The sequence below is a fragment of the Diorhabda carinulata genome, chromosome X, assembly GCF_026250575.1.
Source record: "Diorhabda carinulata isolate Delta chromosome X, icDioCari1.1, whole genome shotgun sequence".
In the NCBI taxonomy this organism is placed as follows: Eukaryota; Metazoa; Arthropoda; class Insecta; order Coleoptera; family Chrysomelidae; genus Diorhabda; species Diorhabda carinulata.
This window is the reverse complement of record NC_079472.1, coordinates 32,211,765-32,223,769: the sequence shown is the minus strand read 5'-3', so window position 1 is coordinate 32,223,769 and position 12,005 is coordinate 32,211,765. Positions and strand designations below refer to the sequence as shown.

The 12,005-nt window shown below is 30.4% G+C and overlaps 2 protein-coding genes across 22 annotated transcripts in view; both read left to right on the top strand.

The window, feature by feature from the left end:
* The first annotated feature begins 966 nt into the window (after positions 1–966).
* LOC130901378 (KAT8 regulatory NSL complex subunit 2) lies at positions 967–5,693 on the top strand. 2 transcript variants are annotated; one of them, XM_057812743.1, is made up of 10 exons: positions 1,001–1,476; positions 1,528–1,748; positions 1,798–1,969; positions 2,906–3,069; positions 3,124–3,260; positions 3,313–3,432; positions 3,489–3,632; positions 4,526–4,931; positions 5,016–5,087; positions 5,145–5,693. In XM_057812743.1, exons 1-10 carry the CDS (start codon positions 1,190–1,192, stop codon positions 5,348–5,350), a joined length of 1,929 nt encoding a protein of 642 aa, XP_057668726.1. In that variant the 5' UTR covers positions 1,001–1,189; the 3' UTR covers positions 5,351–5,693. The 2 variants fall into 2 exon arrangements, with proteins under 2 accessions (XP_057668725.1, XP_057668726.1); XM_057812742.1 differs by having other exon boundaries at positions 967–1,476; positions 4,526–5,087; positions 5,145–5,689.
* A 1,510-nt stretch (positions 5,694–7,203) lies between these two features.
* LOC130902205 (PH and SEC7 domain-containing protein) overlaps positions 7,204–12,005 on the top strand; it is a 56,159-nt gene continuing 51,357 nt past the window's right edge. For 9 of the 20 annotated variants that reach the window (XM_057814129.1, XM_057814136.1, XM_057814131.1 and 6 more), the window contains exon 1: positions 7,207–7,541. In XM_057814129.1, the coding sequence (XP_057670112.1) occupies positions 7,407–7,541 (135 nt within the window). In that variant the 5' untranslated portion in view covers positions 7,207–7,406. Of the gene's footprint in view, positions 7,542–12,005 lie in introns of all 20 variants that reach the window. The other 11 variants (XM_057814138.1, XM_057814134.1, XM_057814137.1 and 8 more) reach the window with 4 other exon arrangements.

Genomic DNA, 12,005 nt, shown 5'->3' with positions numbered 1-12,005 from the left:
AGATACCGCGTTTTATAGATGGCGTTTAGCGACAAAATTCGGTTTGGTTCGGAGGTCTGAAGATAGCTTAAGCTTAAGTTAAACATTAAACTAAAAATTCCATATAAGTGTTTGTTCAAACAACAATATAAGCGGATTATTGTTTTGCCTAGAGATAGCTAGATCATATTTTCGCACGAGTGACAACTGACATAAAAGTGTCTATTCAATTCTGGCCTACGAAGTAGAGCAATTAATGGTTTAAGCTTGAATTGTACTATTAGAAGAAGCATCTGCCTCTTCTCGCTTCTGATTTCTTTGTCATACTTCCCATTCAAAACTTCGAAGTCATGGCAATCCAATCAGAATAGAGCAGTTAGAGTGATATACTAATGTTCTTTCTTACTCTAGCAACAGTTTGGATCCACTTGAACAAATGCTTTCTCTATTTCTAATATTAGCTCTATGGTAATGTATTACTGATTTCGGGCTATTGCGGATTTTACTCGGATCCTCTGTGTATAACAAGTTCTTATATATATATATATATATATATATATATATATATATATATATATATATATATATATATATATTTGTGGATAGTTCATATTCTTCATTATAACCTAGACCTAGCAACAAATGACTATGATTTGTGTTTTGCGTGTTTGACGGATAAACGGATATTTGTTCTCCTTCTATCAGCAATTCAGGACCACTTGAACAATCTCGCATATTTCTCTTTCTCTATCTTTAATATTAACTGTACAATTATATGATTAGTCTCGAATTTATGAAGCGTCCACTACACTGCTCGCAAAGTTGATCAAAGTTACTTTTTCTCGCCTCGCTCAACTTTTGATAATTGTTGGTTTTGGCCAGAGTCAAAGGATTCGAAGTGATACGAAGCTCGAATCAATGAGTTCCTCGCAAGGCTGCACGAGTGTGTGATCATAGACTTCGCCAAACCAACTGAGCGAGAACCACAGAACATGTTCTGTGATCTGAACCATAAAAGAGCACATGTAGTGTATATAACTGATGTGCCAATTTAATCTTAAATAATTCTGTAGTGTTTACCAAGAAAATAGGTACATTATGATTATCAAATTATATTAAAGAAATGATATAGATGACGTAATAGAAGTCATTTTAAAATTAAACATTAGGCAAATGTCTTGTATTTATTTTGAGAAATACGTGTATTTGTATGTTAAAGCGAAAAGTAATGCATCAAAACGAATATGACTCAAGTGTTCAATCAGAAATGGAAGAAACGGCTCTTAGAGTAGAGCTCGAAAATGAATTCAAAAATAAAAAGCAGTGTACATATCAGCCATACGAGTGTACACAACTTTGTATTGATGGATATAAATATTGCTCCAAACATATTTTACAAGATAAAAATGCACCATTCAAACAGTGCTCATTTATTTATAGCAGTAATGGAAAAAGATGCAACCTACCTGCTCCTAGAAGTGATAAAAAAGATTATGGGTAAATTTCAAGATTAATGATTTTAAATTATTGTATATAATTGTATTTTAGGTACTGTAACGAACACGCTTTAAAAGCTACACTAGCGAGAAATAGACAAAATGCAAAACATCCTTTACCACGTACTGCTGAAGTTTTACTACATTCTTTGTCTCATTATGTAAAAAAACCAAGAAATAGGAGTAACTCTTCCAGTACACAACATTCCGACGATGGAGATCGACTAACACCAGATTCTGAATTAAAATCAGCCAAATTCTTAGACCCATTTGGTAAGTTATGAATTTAAAAGTTGTAACTAGTATAATTTTTTTATTTCAGTTGATTTCGATGCTAACGCCGTGTACAATGATAAATGTAACCAGGTACTCGATGTATGTAGTGAATCAGAAAGTGACATAGAAGCTTCAACATTTTCCTCTGTTTGGCAAGATGCCCAAGCTGATAGCTCTGATGATGAAAGTATAGATTCTGATAATGATGATGTTTTAAAGTAAGTCATAACAATTTTGTTTGGCATCTTTTATTTTATTTTCAGTTGGAATTTCTGGAAACGAGATCTCCTAGAAAAAAGTGTTCCATACAAAACTTGTAGGTAATAAGAAAATATAAAATTTTGATTGTATATATTTTTCTACATAATCTCAAAGTTTGCAAGAAAATTAAGAAAAACCGATTTTTTTGTTTTTTATTTTAGTGATTCAATTTAAAGAAAATTTGGTGAAAGTACATAATTACTTGCACATAATGAGCAATAATTTTCTCAATTATAGATAATGAATATTTCGATATTTTCCCATTTTTCAAAAAAAAACACTTCTGTATTTGGTGAACAATTTTATTGATTTTTTTTTATTTTTATGTTGTTTTAGTGCTTATTTTTTTTCGTCGAGATGTCTATTTTTATGGCATATCAATTGTTATTTAACAGCTTACAGTTTATGAAAAAAGAACAGTGGTTGTAGCAAAAAACAGTTTTTTGTTTGGAAATAAAATTAAAATATTCGAAACTTTGTTTTCTCTAGTTTATATTTTAAGATAAATTTTACTTTTATAAAACACTAGCATGTTTTTCAGCGCATTTTCTTTTCTTATTTGCATATTATCCACAAATGGGTGAAATCAGAACAAAAGAAGCTATATTTTTGTGTATGTTATCACCTTTGCATGCCTTATACCACCTTATTTTATTCTATAATGACTTTTCAGCCCTATGACGCCCTGGGTAATTGCTAAGTGTATTCCTTTAATATCGGCACTTAGATCAATCTGTACTAAAGCTTTGACCATGACCCCTCAATTGAAATCGCACCTGCTCAACACTCAATTACATTATTTAGTTCTTTAGACTTTTTATGGTTTGAAGAACAAGAAAGTGGAATTGTGAGTGTTGTTGTGGTTGTACTAAATGTTGTATATAAACTTTTAGACACGCAAATGTTTATACAGCTGAAGAGGTTACCCTTATGACCAGGGATAAATTAATAAGGCTACAATCTTTATATATTGAACAATATCGTCATTTACAATATTTATTGACTAAAAAGAGGAGAAAGTATCTTCATGCATTGAAACGTGAGAAGGAGACGTGTTGTGAGTATCAGAATTAACTATCCAAAGTGAAATATTGCGACAATATAATTACAGGTAACATTTACAATCAAATTAGAGATAACCCGAAAGAACAGAGGTTGTATAGAAAATTGAAAGCGCTAAACAATTATCAAAAATGCCACGGTACGGATGCCATTCTAAGTAAACGATTAAGGGATCTTAGAATGAAGGTATTTTATTAATAAATATTGTTGAAATAGATTTTGATTTTCATTATTTTAGTCTTCGGAAGGTAATTCAAAAACACAGGTTCATTCAAAATGTATATTTACTGAAGGAGGAGTAAAATGTGGCGAAAGATCTTTACCATTGACTAAACATTGCCAAAAACACATATTAGAGGTTATAACATTTTTATATTAAATTATAAGTTATAATTCATAGTTTTTATTTTACAGGATCCACATCAGGTTCTATTCCGTGCTTGTGGGAAAGTAACAGCTGATGTTGAATGTCCCACTTCCATTGCTGCTATTTTTGAAGATGCAACTTGCCCTCTCCATCTTGAAATGCCCCCATTAAGATCTTACTGTCATGTTAGGGTGAGTAAATGCATGTTAGGGATCAAATTCATTTCAGTTACATAGGAAATCAAAGAAATGAAAATAGCCATCACCAGATATATCTACTCACACATCCAATGCAATATTATGCTTAAAAATTTTTATTGCTATGTTTGGAAATGCTGAGGTATAAAATTTTAGACTAAAATGGTAGTTTACAAGGCTCTAGTCTTACTAATCTCACTTTATGGTGCTATTATAGGAAGAGCATAAAAAACTAGAAATAGTACCAAATATTGAAGTTCTCATGTCATAGCCAGAGAAGGTGGTGCATTCTTGGCCAAGGCCTGCAAATAGCTGTTATATACAGAGTCTGTTAAGTACCAAATTGCAGGAAATTTAGCAAATTAATTGAGGAAGATTGAGTTTTATTTACAGATTTTAACACAACCCTGTACAAGTGCACTAACGAAAGGTCTTTTGGTACCTTGAGCAGAATAAAAACTTGGTTAAGGTTATCAATGAAAGAACGTGATAGATTCAAGAGATTTATTTATAAAGAACATATTATCAAATTTTATTGAGAATCCTTGCAAATTAATACTAAAATAAGTGTAGGTTAATTTGCCTTCTTGTCCCAACATGAGCAAGACCTGGCTACGCTAATGGAAGTTCTGCATTGAGAAAACATGTCTGGTATAGAGGCATTTATAATAAAACATGGTGCTGATAAGTATAGACTACAATAGTATTAAACTCCATTTTATATCTTTATGATTACTGGAAGGACCTTGTACTGTGAAAACTGTACATGTGTTACTGTTACATTGTTGACAGCATTTGGAAGACCTGAATGTTACACAAATTTTACATAAAGTCTAAACACTTGATCATTTTGAAACTCAAATGAGGTTTGGTTTTGTTTATTTTAGAAAGATTCGGAATCGGATGCTGATGAAACTGTTGATAATCATATGAACTTTCAACCACCTACCCATCTAACTGACAACATTAAAACAGAATTTATAGATTATAGTATTCCACCGGACATACCGAAAATGGAATCTCTACCTACTATGTTATTCGAAGAAAGTGTACAGGATGTTTCTGAAGATGTGTCCAATAATAGTTCCACAATTAATTTGAACTTTTCAAAAACTCTAGAAGTTGATAAGTCATTGGAAAGTGATAGAAACAATAAAATGGAATTATCAACAGAAATAATTGATGATAAAGTCGATACTAAAGAGGATGATTTAGGAATAAATGATGGAGTTGATACTAAAGAGGACGGTTTGGTAGTGAATGAAGAAGATGTCAGTAAGAATGTTGTTAAAGGTGAGGAAAATAATGCTGCAGTTGAAGAAACTAATAATACCATAGAAGAACCTATGGATATCACAGAAAATGATATTGTTACAGAAAATACTGTCAACAAAGGAATTAATTCAGTAGATGAAAAGTCCAATTTTACTGAACAAATCATGGCTACTGGTAGGTATTTTTATTTTCCTAATTTGGCAACTTTTAGATTCAACTTTGTATTTTTAGATCACACTTCAAGTATGGGAGATACAGCTGTAGATGCCCTTCTTAAAGCAGCTGAAATAATTAATGATCAGGATAATATAAAAAAAATGAATGTTGAAAATCCTGGTGTTAATAATGAAGAATCTCAAATTGAGGAAGTAAAAACTTGTGATGTTACCGATAATGATAAAAATGATGAAATAGTACAAGATGGTACTAATAATTGAATTGTTTTCTTTTTTTTTAAGATAAGTTGTTATGTAAGTTTTTTTAATAAATTTATATATAAAAATACGTCGTTTGCTTGGCCCTATCTAAGATATATGATTTCAAGGAAAACTGCACATTCAATAAACGATAAGTCAATTTCCTATCTATACCAGCAAAATTATTTTACATGAAGCCTTTTGACTCAAGATCAAGTGTATTGTCTAACAAACATCATAGAAGAAAATGTGTCTACACATAATTATAAAAAAAAAAACATTGGAAGAAAATCCAACAGTCTTTATAGGTGTTTTGATAATCATTAAAAAACATTATAGGAAGGTATAAAATAGAAATGAAGCCCTACAGTCTTTCGAAACATTAAAAACTTCACAGAAAAGGTATTAAAGAGAAGTTTTAGCTTTCTAAGTTCATTAAACATAGAAAATATGTTGAAGTAGGAAGAAGTCCTACAGTCTTTCTAATGTATTGTTAATTACAAAACATCATAGAAAGGGTGTGAAAAAGAAGTGAAGCCCTACAGTCTGTCTAGGTGTGTTTAATAAAATACAGCATACAAAAAGTGTTAAAGGAAGGAGAAATCCTACAGTCTTTCTAATTGTGTTGATAATTACAAAAATTATAGAAAAAGTGTTGAAGGAATGGGAAATCCTAAAACCTCTCTAGACATTAAAAATATCACAGAAAAGGTGAAAACTTCTACAGTCTTTCTAGGATCATTAAACATTATAGAAAAAGGGTATTGATGGAATAAGAAGTCCTACAATCTTTCAGGTGTTTTAGTCTTCAATAAAAAAGGTGTAGAAGTAAGAAGATATCTCAAAGTATTTCTAGACACTAAAATACGTCACGTAAAAGTTATTAAAAGAAAGTCCTACACTAGTTTTAAGTGATTTGATCATTAAAAACATGAAAGAAAAGGCACAAAAGGAAAGAAATGATGTGAATACATTATAAAATAAACATAAAAAAAGATAATCTCACGATACATACAAACACATCGTAGAAAAAACATCAACAGAAAGAGAAGCTCTTCAATCGTTCTAGACGCTTTGTCCATGTGAATACATCATCTGACACCATAGAAATTTTCGTCACCGAATATCTATAGAATACAATAATTCGAGGGATGTTTTGTTCCTTCTAAAGTATAACCGTACGATCTTATAGATAGAATCTTAATATTCTTCTCAAAGTTAAGTACATATTTAAATGCTTTTAAATAACTCTTCAGCCATAATCTATGATATTACACGAAGTAAACATACCTACTGTTACTAAAATGTAATATGCATCTACTCGAAAAAAAAACGAATAATCAAATTCCTTTCTGACATCTATGATTGCGTTAGAGGTTATATTAATATATTGGCCTCTTTCTGTAACACATAGCTATCGACAAATTATAGAAGAAGAATTTTGTAACACAAAACTTTTCGGAGAGAATCAAAAGTAAAAAAGAAGAACTATAAAATTTCGTTGGTCTAAAACATGAACCCATGTATATACTGTGACGTGGCGATTAAAAAACAGTATAGTTATGTTTTTCACTTGTGAATAATTGTGGGTTTTTACTAAAATTCATTAGTAAATTTTTTTTATTCAATCTATTTTCATTCATTCATGAAGATGTTTTATTCAATTTTTTTTAAATTTTCCAAAATTTTCTTTACTAACATTGATACATAAATATCAAAATAAAACTACTTAATATAAAACAATTCAATTTTAATGTTTTTTTGTTACATTCATGACATTTTAATCTATTGTCTGAAGATTGCGTTGTTTGTCCTATGTAAATAAAATTAAAAACAACATACTGGCATGAAAATCTGCAGGAGATGGTCCGTCTCTGTTTATTCTAACTCTCTTATCTTTCCCATGCTATTGGTTCAATGCGCAGGTAAAATATGGTGATCTGGTAGGTGCCGCCGCCTAAAGGCGATCTTCTATAATCATTCAGTTAAAGGGGAGGTTATGTCGCGACAACTAAATCATAGTATCAGTGGAGTGTGTTGTGTTTTTAATGAACAACAAAATCAATGATAGCCGAATATGGCTGAAGAATTACACGTAGTTTTAAATCGGAGTGAAAATACCGGGTTTGGGTTTTCTTTATTAGGAGAACCTGGTTTACCACCTATTATTTACAATATACTCGACGATTCTCCAGCCGCTGAAAGTGGTGAGGTAAGTCAACGTAGTTTTGCTGTTTGAATCATTTTTATTACCGAAGAATTATAATACTTCAGTTGGAATACTATAATGAGGTAATTATTGTTGAACGTTCAATTTTTTCTGAAAAAATCGGGTATTAAGCTTGAAATTAGGGCGGGTTGGAAAAGGATGGAAACAGTTGTGGTACAAGGCAAAAAAGGCAAATAGGAATGCAGTTTTAACCTTCTTTATCTTTCGATTTGCAATACTTTTCGTTTTCAAGGATTTTAACTTGTTCTTAACTGGGTGAAATATATACTTAAAAGGTTAATTATGTTATTAAAGTTATATATTATGATACGACAGGTAGACAAACCTCGTAACTTATTTATTACTTCAATTATAGACATTTTACAATACTATCTATCTATTATCTTATTGGATACTTTGAGTTGTTTACCTGGTATCTGCAAGTATTCCGAAGTATTTGTTTTTATTGTTAAGAATCTTCAAATTTGACACGTCAAGATTTTCTGCAGATGTATATTGATGGTGTGTAGTGAAATGATAATCTGTTAATTTTGTACGAAGCAATTTCTTATCGCTTTTATTGAGATAGTGTTTATTGAGGTTAGTTATTTTAAATTTAGAATATTTACTGTTTTTAATTGAATTTGCCTTGGTTTCTGTCAACATTTTAATCAGTATCTGATTATGAAGTATCAAGTATTTACAGATAACTGAATTATTTAAATATTTAAAATGCCGTAAACCATTCTTAAAAAAATTTAGATTTATTATCTGTAAATAACAAACTGGAGCAACTTGTGTGAAAGTTTAATCATTACTCTTAAATTTTATGGTGGTTTATTTCTATAATAACGATTTGGTAAATCAGTAGCAGTCAGTGATTAAGAGAATATGTACTTTTCAATCATCTAATTATAAATAAATATGAATAAATTATTTTATAAGTATAGTTTGGTTTTTAATTACAAATTAATGGCTTGTGATACAATATTAGTTATTTGAATTACTAAAATGATATTTTCGAAAGTGCAATTTAAATGAAATAGTGATTTGGTAATAATTTAAAATTTCTCCAGTTACAGTTGAGCGTAAATTGAAAAACGTCATAATTCTTCTTCTAATTCAACTCTTGAAATTCGATATATCGGATTTCTTTTTCTAATTGCATTAGCTCAGAAAAATGTATGTTGGTGATGAATTTATTGACTTTCTCTAGTTTTTTTTATATGGTGTCAGTTGCGTTGGAAGGACATCTCTTTATTTCTTCATTTGTTTTTCTATATCAACTTTGATTAAAAGCATTTGCTAAGCTCTGTCTGATTTTGTTTTTGTTTAGGTACACTGAGACATAACAGAATTAGTTTAGTAAAAAGTTTATTATTTTCTCATGTAAAATAAGTTATTTGAAAAGTTGAATCATTGTTTATTGCATTTTTGTTCAAAAGAATTAATTAATGAATGAGTTTTATTTATAATTGATAATTAAAAGTTGATCTTTCTTGTTCTGAAATAAGATCATGAAAGATTAACCGTTTTGTGAAAACATTATGAAAAGATCTAAAAAATAAAATAAAAATCTTGTTAGCATTGAAAACATGTGTAGGGTAACGTAAATTATTACCGAAAATGTAATTTCGGTCGTAGCGACATGCGGTTTTCACTAAAATCATTCTAATGCCTCTAAGAGTCGATCTAGCCACGGTAAATGTGCATTTCGAACTTTAAAAATCATTAAATGATTTGATTTTTTAACATATTGTTAGCATAAGTTGGGTTAGGTTGTATTAAATTGCACATATTTAATTTACAAGTTCTATTTTTATCTAATTTATTTCCCCCTTTTTTTTAGATTAATCGTTTCAAGTCCCCATATACTTTTTTCGTGAGGATTACATTAATAACCTATTTTGAACTAACCTAACTTAAATAAATAACTGAAAGAGAAATAAACGAATTGGTACACCACCAATGCAAGTAAATTCACTTATAACCTCACATTTGTTTATTTTTCTATTGTTAGAGGGCGTCATAAGATTATAACTGATACAGTGACTATATTTGTGGAATTTTTTTGTTTTCTATAGTAACCTATAGTAATCAATTGGACGACCATGTTTTTTCATCCAGAAACAATGATTAATTAACACATGAAATTGTTTTAAAAATAACATTGTAGCTTCACTTAGATGGCTGTCACTTTGTTCTGAATAGTCGAAATGTCATGAAATTTTATACACAATCTTTTGAAAGCTGGTGCTTCATAAACGTCATTATAGATTTGGTACTGGCAGCGCCATCTGTGTGTCATTCACGAGACTTATCGAGTGATGTAATACACTTAAATGAGTTCAAAAAATCTGAGATTTCATGCAAAAGGAACGCTATAGGTTTTTCTTGATTTGATTCAGTACAATATCAAATGTTTTTTTTTGTTTCTTCTACTCATAGATTCTATATTTCACATAAAAGTTTTCTAAACTCATAATATAAATATTAACATGACATTTTCTTTCATAAAATATTCCCCTTTTTCGATGTAAGCATAAATTGTATCAGGTTTTCGCGTGTCGAAAACCACTAGAGCTTTTCGCAAACTTGAGCAGGTGCCATTTTAAATGACTCAATAAAACTCGAGAAAGGAGAGAAGGTGATGATACGTTACAGCTAGATTATGTGTAGAAATAAAAATACAGGTAAGAACAGGACCGTATCTAAATCCAGGATAATGAAAATTCACAAAATGTATTTCGTTTCATTCATTCCATTTGTCGATATATTCACCTACTTATTATAGTAGTTACTAGTGTATTATATGAAAATGAAGACACATTTTTATCAACGAATCATTGCATAAATGAATAAAAAAGAGGATTTGTAAGAACTAACTTGATTATTTAAAAAAATGCATAAGAAACATTAAAAACAGAAGATATATCATTAAGATAAAAAAGGAACTGAAACCTTAAATTGAATAGTCTAACGAATTGTCAAAATCAACTGATACCATTTAAAAATGGCCGCCGTGGGGTAAACAAATGCTATTGCTGGAAGTTTTCGTCTGGTTTATACTCTTAGTCGTTGGATTTTAGACCTAATTATTTCCATTTTTATTGCGGAATTGCATCTTAAAGAGATGCGGAATTTTTTCCCGGAAACGTGGCTTTGTCGGTTTTTTTCTTCAACTGTGCAGTGTTGTGTTTAGGAAACTTTTGGAAAATGAGTAGGATTCTGGCTAAAAATCTTTTTATCTAATGAAACTTCGCCTCTAGATCTAAGTTTGCCTTACACAGGTTCATACGACAAAATCGATTGTTTACCCTGCGGCCGCCATTTTGACGTAGATCAGCTTAGATTGCCTGATTAGGATACATAGTGACGTATTAATGTAACCTCCAAATGTAAATGTTTTTCGTATTATTGAGCCTCAGTGGATAGTTAGAAAACTACACAATCCGTGGAAATAACAATAACAAGATTTTTAAAAATGACGTGCTGATGTGTTGGTTGCTTCTATAGAGATATTTCAAAGAAATTTTTTTGTTTGTTTTCGGCAGTCTCGATATCTCGATGATTCAGAGGCTGTAGAAGTAATTTTAATATATAAAACCGAGCTCTAGCAATCGTAGAGTATAAATAAATTACGTAAGGTACAACGTGTGTATAAATTCATCTAAGACGTTTTGTGTTTGAACACTATTTATATAAATAAGAACATTATCTACACTCTTGAATTTGGATGAATATGTTACAACGTTGTTGACATACAATCACCTTTTTTGTCAATTGATCGGACACTAGTTTGCTTTTAAAGGTTTTAAGTAATCGAAAGTAATTATAATTATTTTTAATTAATTAACAATTTTTTTCTCATTTTCGACACGCTGCACGTAGCTTTTATCTTTAATTACTCAGTAACTGTCATGGTTTGTTACCGTCTCCAGAGTCACCAGAAATTCCCAGTCTATTTTCGATCCCAAATAACTTTTACTTTGTTTTTATTCTCGTATTTCACGCCGATGTCGTCAGTTTTTCCAATTACCACCTACTTTTTGTTAAAAAAAAATGTAATAAAATCATTCTGGAATACTTTTATCACCTTGTCTAGATGTTATAAAAAGTGGAAGACGTCAGAGCCGTAATGGCTGGACCTATAAAAACAGTTTTGAAATATTGCTATTAGCAATCGATACTGACGGTAGCAACTGTAAATAAATCAGTTTAACCGTTGTTCTTCCTTTCCTTTGCATAAATGTTGGAAAAATGTTACGTATAAAAACAAAACGATGTTCTGTATGGAAATTTTACGTGAAAATTGGACAAACTTTCACTTAAACCTATAATTTATCGTTGCAAGTGGATGTCAGTGTACGATTATCGGACTCAAGTATTTGTGAGTGGTTTAATCGTTGGAACTACATGGTCTATAACAAATAGAGATCTTCTATCGTTTAGGGTTGAATGATGCGC

Bases quoted from the DNA above. Each gene is read 5' to 3' on its own strand.
- LOC130901378 (XM_057812742.1), top strand. From the start codon at position 1,190: ATGTTAAAGCGAAAAGTAATGCATCAAAACGAATATGACTCAAGTGTT. The intron at 1,477-1,527 runs GTAAATTTCAAG...ATTGTATTTTAG, and splicing joins AGTGATAAAAAAGATTATGG to GTACTGTAACGAACACGCTT. The intron at 1,749-1,797 runs GTAAGTTATGAA...TTTTTATTTCAG, and splicing joins CAAATTCTTAGACCCATTTG to TTGATTTCGATGCTAACGCC.